We start from the raw sequence: 26,175 nt of genomic DNA on the forward strand, positions 1-26,175 counted from the left end.
GTGTGTGTGTGTGTGTGTGTGTGTGTGTGTGTGTGTGTGTGTGTGTGTGTCCGTGTGTGTGTGTGTGTCCCAGCTGCTGAGCCTGTGATGGGGCCAGGACCTGTGTGGATCTCCCTCCTTTGTTTTGCGTTGTCAGGGCTGTGAGCCATATGTTGCAGGACAGCCACTCAATCTGCTCCAATTAGACCTCCCACCGGGCCACGGCAGTGGCAGGACAAGCAGAAGTAACAGCTGCATGTATGTGGGGTTGGTTAATGGCAGCAGGGCAGTGATGGAGAGAGGGGTCAGAGATGTGACCCCGCCTCTAAGACATTTATTGACATGTCCTAACAACCACTATGCCACAGAGAGACATTTCTACTAAGGAATAAACCTAAAAATGCGCCTAAGAAACAGTGTTGACTTTGCCATCCATAAATAATTCAGGGGGACCAGACTGATGACGGCCGCCCCCCTGCTGTGCCCGTGCAGTGAAGTGGACATCGATGCAGCAGAAATTAAAAAGATGGGTCGACTTTGCGAATCGTCAAACCTTTCATCGACGCCTCTGAATGTATCCCCCTCCAGTGCATCTAACTTTTCATTCAGCGAAGCAAGCAGAGGCCGCTCCTCTTCACTCCTGAATCTTCTGAAGACAAAAACAAAAACATCCACAAATGTCTTCAATCGGCTCCCCAAAGATAGCCACAGACCTGGTTGGCTTTGCTTAGCCGTTGACTCTGCCTCCTCTGTAGCACTCCTCCGAGGCTGCCAGACTGGCGTGCTGAGGCGGAAGGAGAGAAGAGAATTAAAGTGCATCTTCATTTACTCAAGTCACACTCTGCCAGGCCTCACCTTGCCGCCGTTTCACAGCACCCAGTCTTGTCTCTGAGGCATTGTTTAGCTGATGTCACTATCACCGTTTCTACATATCGTTCGGCCTTTAGCACAGACGCCCCCCACAGAGCTATCAGATGAATACTTGTCATTAGCAACTTTTTCAAAAATCAGCCTCTAATCCCTTGAGAAGCTGTAAACTTGTTAGGTCAGCCCAGAAGGTAAAAAGTGAATGTTGGCGCTTCAGCAGATTGCGGCGCTATGTAATCGCCTTTAGAAAAATGAGCCTTATCAGACAAATCCGTAGCTGAGTAATTGCCTTTGCTAATTCGCTCCCCCCCACCTCTCCCGGTGCATTGTTCTCAGCGGGACCCTAAATCTGGGTCCACTAAGGCCGGCTCCTAATGTGTCTGATGATGCTGAATGGCGGAATATTAAGCACCACATTTAGTGGACCAGTCCCCCCCCCCCCCGTTGTGTGATTGATGGCGCAGCCGCCCATTAGGAGTTGGGAGAGGCAGAATCTCGACGAGATCAAATAAGTGGAGGTCTGGAAGTGCCATTGTTGCTTTGACAGGCGGCAGATTGTTTCTATTAATTATCACTCTGCCAGCAATCTGCCTCTGCAAACTGATTACTCTGACTTAAAACAAAAGCATCGTTAAGCAAGTGAATTTTTCATGACTTTCATGTTTTGTTTTTTGTGTGTGTTGTGTGTGCTGTTTATGTCTATACCTCTGAGACGACGTGCTCCTCGGCGAGTTTATTGCTACTGTATTCTCAATCAGACAACAGCTCATCAGATAATATGACATATGCACAAACAACGATCAGCCACAACAATAAAACCACCTGCTTGGTATTGTGCAGGCTCCCCAACAGACACAAGACCTCTGTGGTTGTCGTGTGGTGTCTGGGATTAGGATGTTGGCAGTGGATTTTTCGGGTCCTGTGGGTTGAGGGGTGGGACCACCATGGATCCCACTCGTTCCGGCACGTTCGTGCAAGATCAGATTGGGATCCGGGGGATTTTTTGCGCCGGCGGTTAGGTGGTTGGCGCATGTCAAGTGGTGTGCCAAGACTAACAGTTTCCCAGCAGAACATTGCATCATGACGAGAGGATTTATACATTTCACCTGTCAGTGGATTTAATGTTGTAGCTGATCGTTGGGTAATCAGGTCAAGTTGGTACAGTTTTCTAACTTCCTGTATTCTGTGTACAGTTATCCTGACACTGTTTGTCACAAAGATAATTAGTCTGTGTTTTTAATTGTTTTCATTTGATTTATATATTCAAATGAGGGTAGAAAAAATGCAGTGAACTGCGGTCTTTGGTGGAACTGAATGATCTCGTCAGCTCAGGTCATAGACCTTCTTGGCTATGAAAGTTCTCTTCATACTTCTAATGCATGACTTCATTCTCTTATGCAACTATTCTCAAAGTGTGCATTAGACAGCTTTCACTTTGAATTTTGCAAAATAAATCAGCAAAATGTGCAAATGACAGGATTCCTGTTTTTTTTTCAGGGATGTAAACATTTCAAAGTTTTCAGTGTGAAAGATGGACAGGTTAGAAACTCTTTCACTGTCCTCATCTTTCTCTGTCTCCCTCTCTTTTTGCTAGTAGGTGAACACTGAAAATTGTGCAGGACAATGCACTTACAACCGCTAAATCAACAAAGAACACAACAATGGAAGAATTTAGACTCTCAAGGCTGCATCTTGTCTTTGGATGTTAGTTATCGAGGGCATTCCTGAAAGTGTAATTCAAAGTTTTGTCTTGATGCCACGTCACACCGCCCCTGTCTCTGGTTTCACATCAGTACATTTCCAGACCGATGCTGGCTGTAAAAGAGTAGAAAACAACAAATTATTCAAGTACAACACAGGATGGAAAACACTGCTGCAAGACAGTTCAGACACAGAAAATATCAATGGGATCCGAATCCAGAGACAATAAACAAACCATGAAGTCAGAGCAGGAAAGAGAGGAGGGCAGACAGAAACAGTACTGCAACAAGAAACCCACTGAAGTGTCGCGGACTATTTTCAGTTTACCTTTCCTCTAATGTCAAGTAGATGAACTGATCAGTTTGGATCTGCCAACATCTGTGAAGGACACATATATAAATATTTGCTAACATTTGTAGCTTTATCCATCGAGAAAACTTCAATAATCATACTGATAGGACATATCTGAGATCAAACAGGCCAACTTTTACTTAATCAGGATACAGCAGGAATACAAGTGACGGATATATACTGTATATTCACTGAATACGAGTCTGCGTTTTTGTCTGCTCTATTCAGATGAGGCAACACAACCATTATTTTGCTTGTGGTCACTCTTGTTCAACTCAAACAACCGTGCCAGCGGACTAACTTGCACCGTCAGCGAGTTTCGATGGAGATAGAGAGAAAGGCGAGAGTGGATAAACATACAAACACACAGCTCTGTTAGGGCCCGCAGAGCAGGCAGGATATAATGTACAAGGAAGGGATTGTACTCTTGTTGTCTGTTGCTACAGACAGTTACTGCTAAAGCTGAATAAGCTCAAGGTTAATCTTGGGAGATTGAGACAAGCTGCTGTAAATATTGCCTGTTTCCAACACGATGATCTGATTCTGATGATGAAAGACTGGATAAACTGTCAGAACCTTTTGCATTTGTGAGCCTGAAATAGAAAGCAAACTATGACACCTAATGAAAACAAATAACCACTGCAAAATAAATATGCATTTTGACAATTTAAGTAACAACACAAGCAGAGCAGCTGTGTTAAACTGAACTGACGTTGAATGTAAAAGCCAACAAATGAGCTGCTTCACTGGCGTGTCACTGGAGGCCAGCGTGGTTACATCATATCATAAAGAAAAGCTGCACTTGAATGCACCGCGTTCATTGGACATCAAATGGTGCTTACCTGGAGCACCTGAGGGTCTGTATAAACCACCATGGTTTCATCATGCTGTATGTGTTCTGACACAATAGATACACCTGCCACAGCAGCGAGCCCACAGCAAGCTCAACGCTTCAGCCAAAGTGTTGTAGGATATGTACAACTCGGAGAATCTTTACACAACATATGTTTGACCCTGTGTGTTGAATATTCACCTCGGTGTATCGCCGTCAACGTAATTTTCACAGATATGATGAGGCGTGAGCCAACCACAGTGGAAATGAATTTTTTTATCTTACACAACGTTGTTCAAGGCCCATTATTAAGAGTTTTTCATCAACTTACCATCATACTGAGGTTAATAAAGCTGTTATTTGCCATCTGACTAGGGAAGTGGAGGGAGGACCTCCTTAACCCTAACATGACCCGAACCATTCTCTAACCCTACTGAGTGCAGAGAGATCTTTTCATGGGTATTGATAAATAGAAATGCAGTTAGAACATGTTACACTGCAGAGCAAAATCATTTGATAGAACATGCAACAGTGTGCAACATAACAGATCAGTTGTAAAAGTCAATACCACCACAGCCAACTCTAGATTTCAATTGTTTTGCGAGCAAAGCTCCCATGAAATCGTTATCTGTTAAAAAATGAAAGACAGCTTGACCAGATCGGGTCAAAAGGGATTCCAAACCGGAACACTTTCTTTTATGTAATCCCATAATTGATCCACGGTGGAGGAGGATAGAAGTTGGTGCATTCCGGTGCTGCGGGTGGGGGGTAGATGAACTGATGAGCAGCGCTGAGTGATGAGTCAGGGGGAATAAGCTGTTCTTCTGCCTGGCAGTCTTGGTTTCAATTATCCAGAGATGTTGTCTGTAAGGGAGAGACAACGTGCGTGGAAGAGGCTGGTAATGATGTTCTCGGGCCCGGAGTAGCGGATATTTCGGAGGCCGGGGAGGATGTTGGCAGTGATCTCGGGTTACTCAGTTGTTTGTTTGGTCTGGTCTTATCCCGTGTGGCCCAAACCAGAGAGCAATATTTTTTGCGTGATGGTGGACTGGATGCTGGCTGCAGGCCACACCAGCTGTATGCGCTCAGCTGTTGCATCCCCCCAATGAGCTCTCTTGGTGATTGAGTTAAGGGGATCCTAAGGGAAGATCGTGTGGTACCATTTTTTTTGTTTAGTGATCACACAGTATTGAGCAATCTCAGGATCCATTGGTTATTGTCTATAGGTAAACTCCAGGGGCGTCGGCTAAGTGCTATTTTGAGGTAGTCAGACATCTTGTAAAAGTCTTCCAGGATCTAAGCCTCTCTGTCCCAGGATCCAAGTTGTTGAGGATTGAAGGGAGGAGAGACAGAAAGAGTTTAGTTGTCTAGTAAATACGATACCTTATTTCTATCTGGTAATTAAAGCATTTGGGTTATTTCGGTTGATTCAAAACAAGATACTTCATGACTCACTGGTAAACCCAACAGGACAATATTTAATTTTCTTCAGTAGTCTTCAGAGGTAAACAAACATCTTTTCCCTGTAATGAATCCGTTTCATCCACCCAATTCTCCCCGCGCCTGCTTAGTCCTCAGGCATTACATCTTTTCTTTGAGCCTCACATGGACGGTAAACATGATGACATGGTACATACTTGTTCTGAGCCCCTGTTCTCTCTCCCTCCATCCATCCTTTGTCCACGTTTCCTCTCTGCACCATGTGCTCCTGTAGATTAGAGTTGGCATCTGCCTTCTGGATACCCAAGTCGAGTACTGTAAGCACGAGTGCATGTCCCAGACCGAGGCCTACCTTAGGTTAACTGAATGCAGACTTGAGCCTGGCCACCAAGGAACTCTAAGCTAGCTTAGCCCGACACGGTAGCTCTCCATATTTTTTGCAAATCTAAATCTCCAAGCCCTGAGGTTTTGTCTTGGTTCACAGACTCCAACAGAGTTTTGGAGGCTTTTTCTTTTCTTTTTTTGGTTGAACATCAAGTGAAAAGTGCTTTAATAGCCTTCAGCCTCTTTAGGTGTCTTTCTACTTTCAGGTTTTGATTGCCAGCCCAGGGACTCGGGCAGTATTACCATAGTTATCTCCCTACACCACACACCTAAAAGCACTCAAAGCCTCCTGAGCTGTCTGTCATGCCTCTTAATTTGCACCATAAGCAGATGAGTCGAAACAGGATAAAATACCTGAAAAGAGATTTGACTGGGTCAGTTCAGGACGCACTTATAGAGGAGAAGGTCACATCGGTGACTGTTGCCACCAGGTCTTTACAGAGCAATTTCATGAAACTCTTTCATGCACTGTTCAAACAAAAACTTTTTTGAAAAAAAAAAAACTTTAACGTGTCTGAATGATCATGTCAACCATGCTGCTGGTCACGGTATCTGTTTAACCATACACCCACTGAAGTGAGAAGCTGCCACTAACTCTCACACAAAGCTAAGCAGTGTCCATATAAATTGTTGTATACTTTTTAGAGGTATTTCTACGGTTACTGCTTCATTACAAAATGGGCATCAATATCTATGCATGCTGTCTGATGTAGATTTATTAGAAATATCTGATTGAGAATTAAACAAAAATAAAGTTAAAACTACTTTGACACAAACTGGGATGTTGCCAAAGTTTCATACAGTCGCTTTCCCTGTGTAAATTATATTCTTTGAATTGTGTTTGTTTTACTTTCCATTTCTTGTATTTTCTGCATTGTTTCACCACCATGACGATCGTCTCTCTGCGTCCCTCAGACTCTCACGGAATGGATCTGTTTGCAGTCGCAGTCCATGAGTTCGGTCACGCCATCGGCCTGGTCCACACCTCAGCCATGGAGTCCATCATGAGGCCGTACTACCAGGGTCCTGTAGGAGACCCGCTGAAATACGACCTGCCCTACGAAGACAAGGTCCGCGTCTGGCAGCTTTACGGTACGAGAGACCTACTGTATGAGCATATGTGATGGATTAATTGAATAGCAATTCCCTGAGAATTTAGTGCCTCAAGTGTACATGAAAAATGAGTAATTGATTGGTAGTGGAAAGGATACTGGGGAAATAAAACAAAGTGGTCATGTAACTATGAAAGTGACATTACAGATGGAAGTCACAACATGTGTGACATTTATGGGGAGCCACTGTTTATTTGTTTATTAAACTGATTATCACCACCATCTACTGGACATACTTTTCCCTCATTATGTACAGCACCGGTTACCAACCTGGATTGTCCTGGTCCCTAGGGGCCGTCTAGAAAAAGCATACAGAGTGCTAATAGACAGGGGCGCCCCCAGGGCCACTGAAAATCTTGAGGTAGCGGGTGTATGGAGTAAGATAGCTACCAAAAGGATGTGTGCATGATTCTGACCGTTCATATTCGAAATGTTAAACATTTGTATGTCAATAAAATTGTTGTACACAAAATTCTGCTGTCATGTACGCAAGTCTGAGAAATTGTTTGGGTTAGGATTGTTTTTCTGTGAGCATGAATCTAAAAGCTGTGAGTGCAAAGTCTTGTGAATACAACCAATTTCTACAACTACGGAGTCTTCACTGTGAACACGAATTCAAGTTTTTGGGTACGAGTAAAAAAAGTGTTGAAATGACATCGTGCAGGCCACAGTCAGGTCACAGGCAGGCCACAGTCAGGTCACAGGCAGGCCACAGTCAGGCCACAGGCAGGCCACAGTCAGGCCACAGGGGAAAATAATCGAACCCCAATTCCTCCAAACGCGCATGCACCAAAGCCAAAGATGGCTGACAGCAGTGGACCGGGAGGAGCTGCTTATGTGTCAATTTAGCTTGCGAGCTAAATGTCCAATTGTCCGGCCCTGTCCACCCGCCCACTGCTGTCCGCCGTCTTTGGCTTTGGCGCATGCGCGTTTGGAGTAATCGGGGTTTGATTATTTTCCCCTGTGATCTGCCTATGACCTACGTGATGTCATATCAAAACTTGTAAAAACTACTCGTAAACTTTGTGTTCACAGTAAAGAGTTCGTAGTCGTAGAAATTAGAGTCGCATTCACAAGACTTTTCACTCACACCTTTTAGATTCACACTCACATAAAAACAATCCTGACCCAAACAATTTCTCAGACTCACGTATATGCCAGCAGAATTGTGTGTACAACAATTTTATTGACATACAAATGTTTGACATTACAAATACAAATGGTTGGAATCATGCACACGTCTTTTTTATAGTTATCTTACTTCATACGGGTGCAGGGGACTCATCAATGGATGTTCAAAAGCAGCTGTTTGGCTTTGCATTTCTTATTTTCATCTTAAAACCTCTGCACACCTGTGGATCGACAACTGCGTAGGAGAAGACCAAAACGTGACAAAATCGTTCCACACACTGTTCAGCTCACTTGCATCTAGAATGAACTGTAATAACAACGTTTTGGTATAAAGGCACTTAAGATGGGTGCGTGGGCACTTGTGAGTGTGTGTGTGTGGCGGGGGGGGGGTCGGGGAGTCCTCCGCTATGCCACTGTTTACCATGACTCATGAGCTCTGCTGTAATTATGTGTTCTGAGGGTGCATTGGTGAACACGTTCTGATGACAGCACGGCAGAGCGAAGATACGGAGGCCTCCTCATGCAGGAAGCAGGAATTGATGAGTTCTGTGGAGCTAGGTTATTGATGTAATGAAAACATGGCTCGAGTTAATTGGGCCTCGTTCTGGCACATGACCTTACCACACCATTAACTGACAGAAGAGATGGCAGTAGGGAGAAGAGAGAGTGAACACGAAGAGCCGTGAAATATGTGGGCAGATTTACACATGGCGGCAGAGACGTGACCGCGTCCTGTGTCCAGAAATCACTAACCTGTCCACATGGGTTGCTGTGGTAACGACATAAGCATCATCTCACTTTCCAAACAATCGCGCTGTCAGGTCACAGAGCAGTTTCATTTCAGCTTGATTGTCTGTTGACTGTTGACTGTTGATTGTCGTGCTTCTGCTCAGCCGCTCCGATGCACTTCTGTCACTCTGATTCTGATGTCGTCGTTGTTTGGTGCCCCACAAGAGACACAAGAGACACTTTGATATGAGCCACTAGAGCATCCGGATTGGGACACATCCGTAGAAATATGATTTGAGTCGCACTTCAAACCCTCTCAATGTGATTTGTATCTGATAAGCAAGTGTTTTCTAGGGTTGTTTTTCAGTCTAGACTTCTTGATACCAGTCTGGGTACAGTCTACACATGCCAACAACTGATTTTGGCTGGCAGTCCAAACATAGGCATAAATATCTGAACGAGGTGTCGAGGTGAAAAAATAAATAATATATGTTCTGGACTCATCCATCTGCCTCAAACCTCACAAAGGGGGGAAAAGTCAGTGTGTAGCATCGCCTGCCAAATAAGTTAACCATTGTCATAAACTCTGCAAAGTTGTGTAAAATATGATCGTTTAATAATATGTCATTTAGTTTTGGCAATGATGTATCTTTCCAATAAAGCTTGTTTGAATTCTAATTTGAAGAAGAATGTAACAGACATAAAGTAGCAGGGAATCTCATGCAGTAAGAAGGAAAGTAGAGCAAATAACTAACAGCCAAAGGCTGCTAATTTGATTTGACCTTTGACCTTTTAGGTGTCAGAGACTCAGTGTCCCACACAAACCGACCAGGCAGCCCCTCCCAGACGGCTGAACCTCCCGTCCTGCTCGACCTGCCTGAAAACAGATCCACTCTCCTGTAAGTAGACCAAAACTTTGTGACAAATAATTTAGTTTACATGCATGCTTATATTTCACTATTATTCTTAATATGACAATATTCAGAGTTTGATAGGGGTCATCTCAACAAATTAAGCCTTAATAGGAATGTAGCATCTTCTGATATTGTCCTGGTTTTAGAAGCATTCTTTGGATATGTTTACAGCACATTAAAATAGGCATCTCAATTGGGGTTTTTACCACAGTTTGGGTTAGATACATGGCCTCTTCCCTGTTTGTGGGAGGCACAGTGTGCTTTTGCACAGATGTTGCAATCCAAAAACATGAGAAAGGTCTCTTTTAATCACGTTCATTTTCTATTTGGCAAAATTGGCTAGAACTACAATATTCGGTGCATGTAAATGTAGAAGCTCCACCTTTGTGCCTATATCAAATGCAGTTTCCGGCATGACCAGGGTTGCATTTCTGTTGGGTTAAAGCTGATGCTCCCTAGCCTTATTTGATTCTGGATGCACCATTCAGCGTGACATTTCCCAGGCTGTAATGACCTGAGGAGTGCAGCAAAGAGGTGATCTTGAAGCCAGCCACTCAGGACACATATTATCAGGACAAGTGTTGCTCTTTAAAGGAATTCCGACCTGGTATTTCCATCATCCCTGAGCGAACCGATCACAAGTGGATCTCACTTTCCCACTGTCCCTGCAAATGCAACATGCAACATCACTCAAACAAAGAGGGTGAGACTTGTTTTTCCTCAAAGACAGACATATATTGATGTGTGACATTTGCCGGATTAATAGGAAGGCACAAGTAGTTATGAATAGGTTGTAGACAGCGTTTATAAAGTTTCTCCAAAGGGGACAACTATTAAAACTGTTTTTTTAAGGGGTCTGGGGGTTTTGTCAACAGGCAACAAACAAGAAGCCTTTAAGAGTTACAGCTTACAGAATTTGTAAATTTGACATATTAACCATCAATATGATGTTGTCTTCTATGAATTTAATGTAAATAGTGACAAGCTGGTGCAGCGAGGTCTTGACAAACTTCAGTTCTTTTACAAGGAAAGAAACAACAGCATTGGTTGGCACACACATATTTAACAAGTTTTCCTTTTTCAAGACGATGTAAATTCCTGAACTAGGCATGTTTACGCAGCCATGAAAATGTGGCTATATTCAATTATAGAAGCTCAGTTCTCCATGAGAACACTATATCCTTAATCGACCTCGCAACTGTGGTATTTATAGTCGGGTATCTGTATTGGAAGCCATTATAGATAGATCCCCATTTTTTTCCAATGGTTCCCTATTGATTAGCATAATTATGGTGTGATTTTAAAATTTTGCTACTTTTATTCCCACTTCCATTCAGAAATAGTACAATGAATCCATGTAGGAATACTCATTTATTGTTGAACAAGAACAACAAGGAAAAAAACTGTCTTTTTGTAGTTTGAGAGGAAGTCATGAGGTGCCAACAAAGCAAATTAGCTAAGAGGCCGAGAGTGAGCTTGGGAGCCCGCCCGTCTAATTAAGTAATTCCCCAAAGCAAACTGGGCGGCTATCAGCCTGTAGTTTTTCAGATTATCAAGGATAATTAGACTTAATTTTGTCCATTTATGTATTTTGAGTGAACGAGCACGCAAGCACACACAGACCCAAACCACCAAGCACTAACCTTAAAGTAGCCCCCAAGAGGTCCAGAGAGAGTTAAAAAAAAAAATGTCTTCATTGTGAAATTGCGTTTCAGAAAACACACACATGCGCGCGCACACACACACACACACACACACACACACACACACACACACACACACACACACACAAACTAAGGCAGCACTGAGAAGGATGACCGAGCTGAACAGGCAGTCGTGGGATAATTAAGCATGTTTTCCTCACCGCTTTTCAACTTCCACTGCCGTCCTTAATCACTTCCCTCTGACTTCAGCAGGTCCTGATGCGTGGCAAAGCGGGATTAGTCCTGACAAGGGCACCTGTACTGACCACTGGGCAGTGGTGTAGTGTTAATAGAGCTCTGAATAGAGACCTTTGTTGGTAATATAAGGCCTGGCGGGGTCCCACTCTCGGCCTCGCAGTGTTAATGGCTTCATCATTGGCAGTCAGGCCACGTCATTGCTTTAAATCACTTAAAAACCCCGGAGATAGTTGCACAGAGGGACCTGACCGTGTCAGCCTGATTGCATCTCCTCTTTTGTTTAGCCTAGTTTCACTGATTCATGCGCAGGCACCCAGTCGCACTGGATGCCCAAGAAAAGCGTGAGCAAAATGCAGATGATCTTCAAAAAAAAAAAAAAACGTTTTGGATTTTGCAGCAAATACATTTTTCTTCAGTTTTACAAATATGTAATAAATGATTTTAGATGATTGGTACGGAGAAATGATCAGAAATTAAAACATGTTATAATGTCCAGTTTTTCACAAAAGGATCCCTTTTCTCTCCTCACATCGCACAGGCTGGCGCGAGATGCCCCCGACAGATGCAGCGGCCACTTTGATGCCGTGGCCCAGATACGAGGGGAGGCCTTCTTTTTCAAAGGTATGGAGTCACAAAGAGAGACCGGCCGACTGGCGGACCGACATACGCACGCAAACCTACAGAAACGTGTGGGAAGAATCGAAATACATGAGCTAGATGAGCAGAAGTCAAGGGAGGCAGAGCATATTAAGGAGAGGAGAGAAAAAGCTAAGAGGATAAGGATGAGAGAGCCAGCTAACATGTAGACGCCTGGCTGAGCCCGCTGGGTCCCGCTGGGTCCCGCTGGGTCCCGCTGTGAGACCGCGGCCCAGAAATTTCATCAGGCTTTCATGCTCGCCCTCTGGAGGACTGACCCCATAGCCCCCCACTAACAACAGAATTGAGAAGCAGGCTCTCATATCGCTCAGCAGCAAGTTTTTAAACCTTTTATATCTTTTATAGAACTTAAAAGAGCTGAAATTAAATGTTTATAGATCATTGATACTATCACTTTGCCCTGAAAATGTTAGGGTTTTTTTTTTTTTTTTTCAGACATTTGAATTGATGGCAGCTCCTGTCAGTCTACAACATGTGTGGTGACGGGACGTCTGCCTGCCACAGAAGTTTGTCCTCTTGAAGCAGGACTTGAAACAGACTTAGATATCCCTCCCCTATCCTTAAAGGACAAGTTCACCCAAAAATGGCAATTCAGCCATTATCGTTGAAAGGCGTGTGAAGTTTGATAGTCCACAAAACGTTTCTGGAGCAAACAGCAGCAGCATTGTCGCGTTCTTCTGCACAAGTGAAGTAGATGGGGACTTGATTTAAACTGCAGCTCTAGTCAGTCTATAAGAAGGTGGTGATTATGAATACACTTCCAGGAAACTTTGGTTTCTGCTTAACTTCTACTGATCAGTCAACCGATTTTTTTAACCATTTGACTAAATGTAACACCTGTTTACAAATTCTTTATTAGAAAATAGCACATTAGTATCATACAATCATGTTGGTGTGATATTGAAATACATTTTGGTGTGTTTATTGTGGTAATTTGTTATTTGGTACTTACTTGTCATTAAATTTGCAGACCTACAAAATAAAGTATTACCAAAGTCTCCTCACAGACTTTTACATTTGCCCTGTGGAAAGTTTCCCCTTTGGGAATGCATAAAAATAACAGACATTATTTCCTACCAGTGGCATCATTATTTGTAATCAGCATTCTGAATAGTGCTGATCCTCCTCATGCCAAACTGTCTTGCTCTTCCTAGGAAAGTACTTCTGGCGACTAACGAGAGAGAAGCATCTGGTGTCTCTGCGCCCGGCTCAGATCCATCGCTTCTGGAGGGGCCTCCCAACCAACCTGGACAGCGTGGATGCTGTGTACGAGAGGCCAGGGGACCACAAGATCGTCTTTTTCAAAGGTGCACTACCAAAACGTTCCGAAGTGTTATATCATTATGAACATCTTTTAAATGTACAAAAAGTTAGTCTGATTCAGTAGTTTCAGTGGGCATCCACTGTCACTAGATTTTATTTACTTCTTGCTTTCTTTTTTCTTTTCTCTTAAAATATATTTTCCAAAGTCATTGAATAGCTCAAATAGACTGTTTAATACACACAAATTAGTAGATCCTGCTTTCTAAGTGACAGTTTCTTTCACTTTTAAAAAGCGTGATTCATCCGCACTATAAAGCGGCGAGATGAAAAAGAAGCAGTTCACACCTTTATCTTAGTGTGGCTGGAACACTTGGAAATTTTGACTGTTTTTCTCTATTTGACGTAATGAAGGGTTAGTTGTGAATTTAGTAGAAAAAAAGAAAAAAGAAAAAGAAGAAAAAACAGAGTGCAGAAACAAGGGCACGTCTCACATTTGATATAAAATGCACAACACCTTTGCTGGCGGAGAATGTTCTTATTTGGCTGCGTAACAAAAATAAGTAAAAAGCCGGTACAAATCTCCCAGACCTCCAGGTGCATACACCATCTGTGTGATGAATAAAACTATAGATTTGGAAACAGATTCCCTCCCACCCTCTTCAGGTCTAAAGTACTGGGTATTTAAAGACAACATCGTGGAGGAGGGATATCCTCGTCCGATCACTGACTTTGGTCTACCCTCGGAGGGAGTGGATGCGGCTTTCGTTTGGCTACACAACGACAAAACCTACTTCTTCAAGGACAACCACTACTGGCGCTATGACGACCACCTGAGACGTATGGACCTGGGCTACCCTAAAGACAGCATGCTTTGGAAAGGGCTGCCATCACAACTGGATGATGCCATGAGGTGGTCTGATGGTGAGTAACCGTTGTCCAGGCCGCCATAGACCATCTTCACACGGCAGTCATAGTCACACTCAGGGCGGGAAGCTCAAATGTCTTGCTGCTATTAGAAGTTGAAATTCTCATAAACGTAGGGAAAATGACAAAAGGTTATTATTTCACAGCTTCCTGACTGATCTGCAGCTTAATAGACAATGAATAATGGCAATGCCCAAGGGACATCAGGCCGTTTTGCAGGGTAAAACAACATACTTAAGAATTAGCTGCCGATAGACAGCAGCTAACATTAGCATCCAGCATCTTCCTAGCTATGGATACTGTTTGATCATGTCACGTCATACCATAGGAAAGCCATAAAGTAACACTCAATTATCAACACACATCTTTTACCTTGGAATACAGTCCATTGTCTCTTCAGATTGTTATTCGTCTTATTGGTTGCTGATTAATCAGGGAGATGTGAAAAGATAATTATTTGTCAGATTTCCTGAACTCAACATTTTCCTTTTGATAGCAACATTTGAGCTTCCCACTGTGAGCGTGACATAAGAGGAGTATGGCTGCCATGTGATATAGTCCAAAGAGGCCTTGGTAAAGTCCTTTTTCCCCAGCAGTTTCCTCTAGCTCCTCCTGGGTAATCTTTAGGTATTTCCAGGCATTTTGTGAGATGTCGTCTCTAGTGTGTCCTGGTCTTGACCTCTCCTGGTGACTCATGCACAAGACTCAAAGAGAGGCAGTCGTAGCATATCAAACTGTCACATAGATTAAAAACAGTAAGTCAGCAGAGAACTTTAATTTTAACCACATGTCTATGACAGTCGTGATGTCATTCTGTGTCACTAATCAAAGTCTGAGAGTAAAAGGTGAAGGTTGGAATGAATGTAAAAAGTGATGCACATTTTATTTTGTGGCTTGAGGCATCAGTGTGCTTCGGAATAGGTATCTAACAGCGTCTGAAACCCCTGTACAACAGAGGAAATGAGGGTCCAACAATTTTAGCAATTTTCCAAAACAGACAGTCTGACAAACATGCCAACTTCACACTGCGTTTGGCCTGGTGCACTGAGATGTGACAGAAGGCAGGGCTTCAACACTTTTCCTTTAGACATAGTCGAACAATAGGTCACAGTGTTGCTGTGCTGGTGGGAAATATGCCTGAGGACTAGTTCCAACCCACATAAAAATATAAACAAACTAGAATTACATACATTGCCTGTAAACTCATAACTGTCATTTTATTCTGTCAGGCATTTGTATGTCAAACCTTTGACCTTCAGCCACGAAAATCTAGTCAGTTCCTCCTTGAGTCGAGGTGAGCATTTTTGTTACCCAACATGTGGTCAGTTTCCTTTTTCCCTTCCTTTTTTCAGCTGGTGTCACAGAATGCTTCAAAATAAAAGACAATAGCCAGAGATAAAATACAGATATATAAATCCTACATCATAATATTAGAGAATACCCTAAAAGCAAGATGCCTCTCTTTGTCTTCCTGTGTTTCAATAACATGGCAGCTCCTCTAAAGAACTTCCAATAAATGTATGATAAATGTGTGATAATAAAGCTCCATTTCTAGAAAAATGATCAAGCCATAGCCCCAAAACTAATCCATCACCTCAGGTGAAAAGGTGTGCAGAAGGAAGCCCGTGACATATTTTGACCCCTTCTGTCATGATTAAAATGTCATTACAAAGACATTCTGATTGATTACATTCAGTTTATAAATGAAGAATCACCACTGTCTTTTCCTTCCAGCGATGAATGATTACATTTCTCGGAGAAAAATAGAGTTGCAACACTCCAGAGCTACCAGTGGTCTGATGCTCTGGTGTTTGCTATTGCCTCAGGCAAGAGCGTGCAATATCCTTCTCAGGGGAAATCCTCAAAGAGGAGTGAATTACAAGAGAACTATGAGACCATGATGGAACAATTATGCAAGCTGGCAAACAAGTTTTGGAAGTTTTACGATCAGATTACAATTGTGAGCCAACTTCACAGGAGAAGTAAAACTCTGAAATGGTTAGAAAATTACTTGAATGTGTCGTCATGTTTCAGGTTGTCCATCCTTCCCATTCTCGTGAACAAATCTCAAGCATGCCTCGAGGGAATTTCTTCAAATGTGCTACCAATGTCCACTATGACTCAGTGATGATCTGATCAGAATGTGGTGGCCACAGGCTACTGTGACCTCAAAAACACATTATTGGAGATAACGCAATAATTCATTCAATAATGACAATGAAATAACACAAAAAGCAAAAATGATGAAGTTATGACATTCAGTATCCAAAAGGTCAGATGTTAAATTCACTGCACCATCGCTCAGGAAGAGCAACTTGACTGGTGTGTGGAGGTCAACGAACCACAAGGCGCTAATTCTAGTTTTAGGCTAGCAACGTAACTCTGCGACAAGAAGAAAGTCTGCAGCAATTTTTTTGCAAATCCAAGATATTTCACTAATGAGGAGGAAACTTTGACTGGCATCTATTCATTAGTGTCAAGACATTTAACTCCAGCCATAAAATGACACAAAGGGGAAATTAAGAAGGTCAGAGTCGGGGTGGAAACATAAAAGACTTCACAAACATACAGTCCTTTATTAGTTTCCTGATTGAGCCTGTCACCATGGCTGAAGACGGAGCTTTTACATTGTAGCCCAAACAGAAAGTTAAATCAGATGGGAGATGAGGTGACCATCACGTATTTAACCTTAAAGTGAAAGTCTCATCAAAATGCAACCTAGGCGTTTTTTGTATATGAGTCAAACCTACGTATGAGTCAAAATACGGTCTTAAAAGTGCCTCTTTCATCGTAATTATGCTATACATAATACACAAAGGTTTGACTCATATACATTCACAAAAAAAAATGTAGGTTGCATTTTGGCACGAGTTTCACTTTAATTTATGCAGAAAGACCTTATGATATATTTTTACTTATTTGATAATTATTAGGATAATTGTGACATTGTCATATTGTCCCATGCCCACACCAGAGTTAGTAGGCTTCATCCACTGGAGAACTTGAATGTTTGTACAAAGTTCCATGGGAGTTCCTTCAATGGGCAGGAATCCTTCTTCTAGTTTACATTTAATCTACTGTCTTTGTTTGCATTTGATGTTTCTGTTTAGTTAATGGAAAACACTGTATGATTGTGAGCTCAAACTTTTGGGTATCGGACTGCTTTTTTCTCAGACTGACAGATGGAGCAAACTGCAGAGGGAGGATTGTAGTGGGGGCACCATGGTGTCAGGTGTGACACCGAGGCAATGGCACAAGGTTTGCATGGTTCACGGGTCAGACATGAGGGCTCACTGACCCAGGGACCCTTGCTTAATGTCTTAGCTTAGCGCAGGAAAATACTTTGCATTTCCAACCACAAGCAGAACAGTTGTCCTATGTTTATTTTCAGGAATGTGTTAGTATGGTATAGATGTTTCTTTTACTTTAAATCAACTTCTACCTCTCCAGGACATTTCATCTGAGTAAATCGATTCCAATAAAATATTTGTCATCATCCACACGGTGCATTCGTCCATAACTTTTGTTTAGATTTTTATTCGGCTTTATTTCATTTTGGCAGTCCTTCTGGTTGTATCTGTGCACAATTTTTTAGCTGGCATAGCTGCAGTATGCAGATTAGAGACCAATTTGTATTCATTCTTTCATTCTTCTTTTTTTTTTTTCCACGTGTCAAAATATTTTTTTAACCTTTTATCCATTTTGACATAGCACACGTGGTCTTTTTTCTTGCCAACACTCGCACGCTTCACATTCGCACAGTCAAACACACTCGAAACTTGGAGCCGGCCCAGTGTAATCAGCTCCCCTGTAGCAGCTGAATGTCAAGGTCACAGCGCCTGCTCCCATCGGAGCATCATATCTGCAGTCATCTGATCATATGTGCGTGTTAATGAGAGGCTTTAAAATGGCCTGACGGCATTTGTGTTTGAGAGAATTTGCGCAGCCGTTTCCTTCTCTTGGAGCGCTTTATGTCTGTATTGGACTGGATTTTAAAAATACCCCCAGAAACGAGCCAGTGAGTCCTGAAATTTGAGGCCACTCTCAGTGGGAGCCAGGATGTCCCTAATCCTCCCCCCCTGCAGCATGTGAATACATGGAAGCTCTTTCCCCGTCAGGTGTTTAGTGGTCTGTGTTCTGTCTCCGGTCCTGCTCCAAGCTCTTTGATGTGTGTGATGTGTGCTTGTGAGGGAAGAGGCCAATAACACAGACCTGACTTTGCTCGCTTCACTCTCCTCTCGGCCATTATCACCCCCAGAGCCTGTCAGGGTAAACTTGGAAAACTACACGCCCAAGCGCACATAGACCGACCATGGGGCCCGGGAACTAGAGCCACATCAAAGCCTGTTCTCTGTTTGTTTCACCAGCCCGGGATGAATAGAGACAGAAAGGAGATTGAGGAGACGGGGGGGTTGGGGAGGTGGAGGGGAAGAGTGATATGACAGCAAGAAGAAGAGAGGCGATACGGTGACACAGAAATACAGCGGTGGGATGGCAGGATGTATGTGTCACGAGGAGAAGAGAATGGGAATTCTGACAAGAGGAGGTATGGGGACGCCTGAGGATGAAGAAAGGTAGTGAAGACAAGGGAACAAAGAGAAGAGATGGGAGGAGATAGATGACTTGACTCGGAGGACGGATAGAGAAATCACATGGAGACAGAGAAAAGGCAGTAAAAACACAGAGAAATGGCTGCTGAGGAGGCAAAAAAGGGGCATAAAGGGTGTTAATGTAGCTATAATGATGATAATGGTAAGAGCTGCTGACATCAATATGACACCCAGGAATAGTTGAGCCTTTTAGTCATGGTGAGAGAAATGTAAAAGTAGAAGAAAAGAAATGTATCAAGCTTGGATGATGTCTTTAACCTGTAGAGGAAGTTCACATAAACCACTAACCATGATGGCAAAAGTGTCACTACAGTGGAGATGAAGTGACAGCCTCCAGGAAGTGAATCGACCTTTTCTTCTGTTTGTTTTCTTTATTGGAATCAAAGGTTTGAAATCGTGAGCTTTTTAAGGGGCCTCTGTCCTGTTTGTCCCCATGTTTAACTACATCATTTCAGATGCTACAGTTACGGCGGAGAACGACAACAGAAGTAAATATGTCACGTATGCCTGCACTACCCTGAAGTGTTGTTAGCGCAGCTTCACAGGCATTCAGCCTTTAAACAATTTTAACTAAAAAAAAAAAAAAAAATGTACTAAATAATAATAAAATGATAATAGTTGCTCCATGCAATACGGCAAGGAGTCAGGCTATGACAATCGTGTTCTTTCATTACTATGAACTATGTGGTAGCAGTACCCAGTAAATACACTATTCACATGAGTAACTTTTTTTTATATCAAAAATGAAGCTACACTTGCGACCTGTTTTTGAATACTGAGTGCAGTATGAATTATTGAACCTGAGGCTGAGCGCAGAAAAAAATGAGGAGAGAGAAATTATTTTTTTGTCTTTTCGTGTGATTCATTGAATCAGTAACGGCAGCCTTGTTCTTTAATTCTCATGTTGAAATGACTTAATAGGGAGGTCTCTCAATATCAGACACTGCCATTAATTAAATCTAATCACCCTGTCAAGACTATTGTGCTGGCTAACGAAATGACTCAAGGGTTATTAGCCAGTGGGGACATGAATTCAGCACTTTTCACAGCTTTAAGACTTTTAGTCTCAGACAAAAATAAAGACGAACTTCATTCCTATGGACTTCGATTTCCAATCATATTGACAGATGTATACAGAGACCGCCTTTGTGAGTGAGTGAAACGCTTGTACTTAATGTCTTCACGAGGAACAAGTTCAGTATCAGATGTAGAGAATTTAAGTTTGTGGGGATATTTTTCTGTGGCAATGTAACGGTCAGTCGTCGCTGCCACAAAGGGCTATTTCGGGACTTGTTTTGAGGTTGAGGAAGGACTGAGAGAAACCGATTTGTGTTGGGTCCTCGGAAGGAAGGAGGTAGCAGGAGTGCATGCCTTATTTTTATTCCAACAGCCTGGCTTGAATACATTCTCGTGATTATGCACAGGAAATGGAACCCACTTGGTGCCATGAGACTTCACCCACTTACAGGAAAACTGCCTAGGCCAGCACTACTCCCGTGTACATAATAAACACCAGAAGAACATACACATTTACACACGTTTACACACATACACACTTTTCATTATTGTAATTCAGGTTACTACTAGATTGGGTTTACATGCTTGGATGCTCACAAAGTTGTCAGTTTTATCATACAGCAGCACTGTCTGACTGCCCGAATACCGCATCCACTCTGATTGGTCAGCTCACACACCTGAGCCACCTGTGTCTCCAAATGTGGGACATGATGATGTCACGCTGGCGTTTCAGGCACTGCGGGGCCGTGTATGCTCCCGTCTGTGTGGACTTTGCACTTTGCATCTCTTCCATGCAAAATAACTTATACAACAGACTGAAGGGAAGGGGAAAAAATGAAGGTAGGTGTAAATGTAATTTGTTGTTTCGTCAAGGGCAGAATGACTAAAGTATATGTAAAAACCTTTATGCCTTATTTGTGTTGTTTGGCATATGTTGTAAAGGCCAACAGATGAGTAATGAAATGAGGAGCAGTCTCTCACTTTTCTATGTAGCTTAAAAAGCAGTGCAGGCCGTACATTGTTGCAAATTCATTGTTGTTTTGCTGATTAAATTTAGAAAGGGATGCTGGAACACATTGCTCACAACTATTCTTTGGTACAGATTCACTCATAGTACAGGTCCTTGAGTGCTGGAGTACATTCAGAATGAAAGGGACTACTTGAGTCAGTCTTTGTCCTCATTTTGTGACTTTCGCTGATTTTCTATAGATTTCTGTGCGATGAGAATTTAAACCGGAGGAATACTTACTCCACAGTTAACAGCGAGCCTTAAGGCCATTGAACACAAGAGGACACTCTTTACTGGTTTATATCTCTCTCCCTATTCATTTCAGTAGCTAGTAATGAAATGAAAGAACATCATCACAATCCTATGCTTAATCCTCTCCCTCACTTGTCTTTTAACATGTTGATGAAGGAAATGAATAGGAATCAGTCGCATTAGTATTGTAGCTGTGCCACATGCAACATTCTGTTTGAGTACATTTCAGTGCATTCATTACATCTTTCCCAAATACCCCTTTTTTGTCCCATTTTTCACATTCACTTGACATTTTCACTTTTGTTACTACTACTACAAAGTAGTATTTTCATTAGAAGGACACTGTGATTAGTATTTCTTTTGCTCTGCCAGTGCTCAGTTGGTATTTTGGAGACTCTAATTAACTTAAGTACCCTGAAGTGAAAGGACAGATGCAGTAGGGGTCATGTCAGTAACGATTAAGTGGCATGGTGCAATTTTGGTGTTGAGAAAGGCCTTGCTGTGTTCTCCCGCAGGACCTTACAAAATTACATGTGTGATCCCGGCCAGATTTACCTGAGCATTCCTCAGATATGATTTATGTGTTAAAAATATGATAACCATTATTACCAGTGAGGCAGAATCTGCCCTGGTTCTTCCTCTAAGCAGAAAAACAAAATGCACCTTCTCTCCAAAGACTAATTTAAGGGTTGTTTGTGCCTACTGGTGTTCAATTATCCAGTCTCTTCCAGCATGGGTGCTCAATCTCGCAGCTATCACCAGCACAAGTTATTGGCCACAACTCAGCTATTCTGCACAACATCCAAGTATGGATGGGCTGCCTCCTTAGATTTGGTTCAGCTCATCCATCAGAGTCCCATGTTGACTCACTGCTGTCCCAAGGAATGGCGACTGAAAAATAAAAGCTTGTGACAACATATGGTGAGTGGCAATGCTAATGTGTGCCAGTTTAGTTATTATTTACTTACAGACCATCTTACAACCATCTGAACAGTGAGCACATTAAATACACATCAGATTGTTGCTTTTACAGTACGTTTATGTCAATAGACACTGAGAAATGGACATTGTTTCCCATAGTAGAGAGAGTCACTGGATGGAAACTTTATCAAGAAACAATAAAATGTATTATGTGTGTCTTTTATGCCAAAGGTACATTACAATTACATGGTAGGTTTAGGGTTAGGGACGGGTTAATGGTTACCATCAGAGAGCAGTGTCTGATTCCTATTCAGATGGGAAGGAAACGTACATTGATTGTCCAAATTCTATAAATTTAGTGATCAATGATCATCGTTACAATCAAATGTTCTTTCAGAGAAACCTTGGGACCTGATGCGCACCATCCACCCAAACACCACTGCTGACCAAGTACCACACCCTAAAGTCACCAACTGATGGCAGTGGCAGGGTGCACTTTCCTGCTGGTCGGGCCACTGCCATCAGGGATCACCATTGCCATAGAGGAAGTACTTGTGGGCCTAGAAAGCTAGGACCAAAATGTTTCCCAGCAGAACATTGCATTGTATGGAGGTGATCAGTGTTATTCAGTTCACTTGTCAGCGGTTTTAATGTTCAGCGCATATAATCCATGCTGCTTTGCGATCTGACCTGGAAACTCACTAGTGGAACTGCAGTGACGTTATAATAAGTAAAAAGATCTGATTCTTTGTGGTGGAGGTGCTTGTACATGCCCAGGGAGAATCATATGTTGTATTATCCCACCCCATTTTAAATTATTCCCAGTCCGTCTCAAACAGGTGTACTGTGGATGAGGAATTTGTGAATTTAAGGCTCCTGATGTTTATATGTTATGAGCTTTTTGTGCATTATAGACGGGAGCAGAGGCAACTGTGTACCTTGTTTGAATAATAAAACACACCATCTTGTACTGTCATCCATTCTATGTTGTATATGCACACACTAATACAAATCCTCTGCCCTCTCTCTCTCTCCCCCTGAAGGCTCGTCCTATTTCTTCAAGGGGAAGGAGTACTGGCGAGTGCCTGGCAGCGACATGGAGGTGGAGGCCAGTTTCCCCCGCCTCATCGCAAAAGACTGGCTCCTGTGCACCGAGATGCAGTCGGACTCTCCGGACACGGAACCCAAAAGCACGGAGACGGGAGGCAACGTGCACCATCACTCAGACCACGCAGAGAACGGCTTTGAGGTGTGCTCCTGCACCTCGGACACGGCCTCGCCTTTAGGTGCCCGCCCCTCCCCATCTCCCATGTGGCTGCTCCCACCTCTCTGGACGCTCTCGCTGGCGTTCCGCTCTGAACCGCTATGATGCCAAAGCAGGGGACAGAGTTCCTGAGCTGACTGGTGGAGGGCCAGTGGACACTCAGCGGAGGAACTGGAACATTTTGTTCTCACTATATCATTTGGTAACCTTTTGCGCTAATTTTGCTGTAATTTATTTCATATGTCATGGTGGGCACTGCCAACGAAAGTACTCATCCTTATAGGCATCAACCCATTCACAATGCTTTACAAAGTTTTTCATTCAATGGTCAAACTGCCTCATCTCTGCAAGGAAAGGTTGAATAGAAAGACAAGCATCAACAGTGAGCATTATTATACTTCATGTGCAGCAGGTTTACAGCAGCAATGCCTCACACATAGACAAAGAAGGGAAGTGGGCAGGTGCAACGGTAGACTGCATGCCAACACACACAATGTTGCCTGTTTAAATAAATAACAATAAATGCTTTACGAGAGGGTCAGTTCAACAAATGAGGTCAAAGGGAGGTAAGATCATTTCTTAGATAGGTAACTGATTTTTAAGTCTCATTCCCAGGTCGTTAAATACAGACATTTTGGGTTAAAATTTTGGGCGAAATAATGACAAAGTGTCGGGACTTGACAACCTAAGAATGAGACTTACTTCTATTCTCCAGAATCACCTTTCATACTTTCAAAAGTAGTTCAAAGGGGCTGAAAAAAACATAATTTTATATTTACCTTCTGTGCTATCAAGCCACGTAGATGGTCCGATTGTTGTGTCATAGTTTCTGCTTCCATCCCAGCACAATGGAGGTGAAATTAAGGTAACCATTACATTTACAGTGTTAACTGTAAACTAAATATATGGTAAATAATAGCATTGATTACAGAGAGACCACAGCTGAAATACTAAGAACAACCTCCAGCTATTTCCCTTCAGTTCAACAAGTACCTTGTTGTAGTAACCAGTTTAGGCTGGGACTCAGATATAATTGTGTACTTCCTTGGATTACCTCCTTGATGCGTATCAATTCAAGTTACAGTTGTGGTTCTAAGTTTTATGTTGGTAACAGCCTACTTGCCAATAAATGTTGTTCTTTTATTCATGGCTACACCCACTCATAAAGAGATTTACCCTTGAATCTATGGAATTGTACAAATATTGGATATGTGCTTGGAGATGTTTTTAAAGTTTATTTAGAAAGTCAGCTGAAACTGAGTTGTAGCTAGTTCACCAAAAGGATTTTTCGGAAAATTACATTTGGGAAATTCAACAGTAGCATGCCTTAGGGTCAAGGCAATGGCAGTGTTACATTTTGGGGTTTATTTCCTCTGTTAAAAATAGTTCCAGAGGGGAAAAAATTGTTCATCAAGAAGGTCCAGAGTAAACGGCACACTTTTTCTGCGAAGACACAGAGCTGTTGAGTTTTAGGGTAACTTTTCAGTGGTGTGTGCACCATTAACACTTTACATTCACCTCCATTGAATTGGATGTCTCAGAAAATGGGGCAAATAATAAATAGACTATTCGCATGGCAGGATTGCACCAGAGGGGATTGAGGATATACAGTATATATAACACACACAAGTTTGGGTGTGAACTAGCCTCACTGAAGTGCCCCTGATAAGCATGAATGTTTTGTATCCTGCTCTCGTGGGCAGAATGCAAACTTCTGCTGTGGGAGTTCTAGATGGATGGATGAGTAGGTCGATCGACTCTGTCAGCACCAGTTTTCTTGCCTAGATCTCTCCAACTGCAGTCTGAAGTGAGGAACTGCTGCTCATGTACTCATTTCCTCCACAGGCTCATAACTTTCTCCTCTGGTTTGGAAGCATTCCCTGCTCTTGGTTTTAGTTGTATCTTTTTATATCCGATTCTGAGAAAAGTGATATTCCTGTTTATTTGACATTGTTTTGATCAGGTCATAGAGTTTATAGAGCCTTTTTGTGACTGTTGGATACATTTCCTTAATCACCCGCCTCGGCTCCTCAAGACAAGAGTCACAACTTGGCGCCTGGATTTATTCTTGCTGTAAAGATATATTTACCTATAGACTGATATATTTGAGTTGAACGGTTCTGCAGTTATTGCACAACCTGGTGGACTGTGTATATTTCGAGGCGTGTTTTCTAATGTAAAATATTTTTGTAGAAAAATAAAAACAATCTGAATGACTCTGTGGGCTGACTGTGGTCACATGAATGTGTATGTGGTGTGCACGGTGATCGGCTGCGAGTGTGTAATTATTTAGTGTCATTGAAAACAAGCCCGAGCTTGAAGACAGATGAAGGTAGCATGACAGCTTGCAGACACCAACAGGGGAGCTGCTCTCCATCACTGATGTTCTATAAGCGGGGCTCCTCTTGTGATGGTCACTGCTGTTCATCGGGAATACAAACCACGTCACGTCAACCACAGCAAGCACCCTCGCTCAGAGTCCGCCTTATGAGCAGACTGGCTGGCAGAGGATTATACAGTATACATGTGTTTCTTAGGAAAGAGGAATCAGAAAAGTTATGTCACCTAATCCCCAAAAATGTTCACTGGCTCAGCTACTAATAATTCAGAGATCAAAGTTAACAGGATGTCAGGCCTGTCAAGTCTCAGTAGACACACACACACACACACACACACACACACACACGCACTAACGCACAAGGCTGGGGGTTTAGTTTCAGCGGTGCGGTAAGTCAGAAGTTATTCAAAAAGAGAAGGAAATATAGTTTGTGAATTGTGAATGCCGTTTGTGAATTTTTTTCACATAAACCAAAGAAAATAGCATTTTCACCAGCAGGAAAATGTGAGTAACTTTTTTTAATCAGGAAACAAAAGTTGCAATATGTAAGGAATCGTTCAAGGAATAATCGAAATTATC

At 42.5% G+C, this 26,175-nt stretch overlaps 1 protein-coding gene across 1 annotated transcript in view; it reads left to right on the forward strand.

Moving 5' to 3' along the window:
• Positions 1–25,474, forward strand: part of LOC119030608 (matrix metalloproteinase-17-like) — an 82,568-nt gene extending 57,094 nt beyond the window's left edge. Inside the window, exons 5-10 of the mRNA XM_037118350.1 lie at positions 6,470–6,646; positions 9,323–9,425; positions 11,880–11,962; positions 13,153–13,305; positions 13,925–14,182; positions 23,038–25,474. Of these exons, the coding sequence (XP_036974245.1) occupies positions 6,470–6,646; positions 9,323–9,425; positions 11,880–11,962; positions 13,153–13,305; positions 13,925–14,182; positions 23,038–23,363 (1,100 nt within the window). The 3' untranslated portion in view covers positions 23,364–25,474. The remainder of the gene's footprint in view (positions 1–6,469; positions 6,647–9,322; positions 9,426–11,879; positions 11,963–13,152; positions 13,306–13,924; positions 14,183–23,037) is intronic.
• The last annotated feature ends 701 nt before the right edge of the window (positions 25,475–26,175 follow it).

The sequence above is a fragment of the Acanthopagrus latus genome, chromosome 12 (assembly GCF_904848185.1).
Source record: "Acanthopagrus latus isolate v.2019 chromosome 12, fAcaLat1.1, whole genome shotgun sequence".
Lineage (NCBI taxonomy): Eukaryota > Metazoa > Chordata > Actinopteri > Spariformes > Sparidae > Acanthopagrus > Acanthopagrus latus.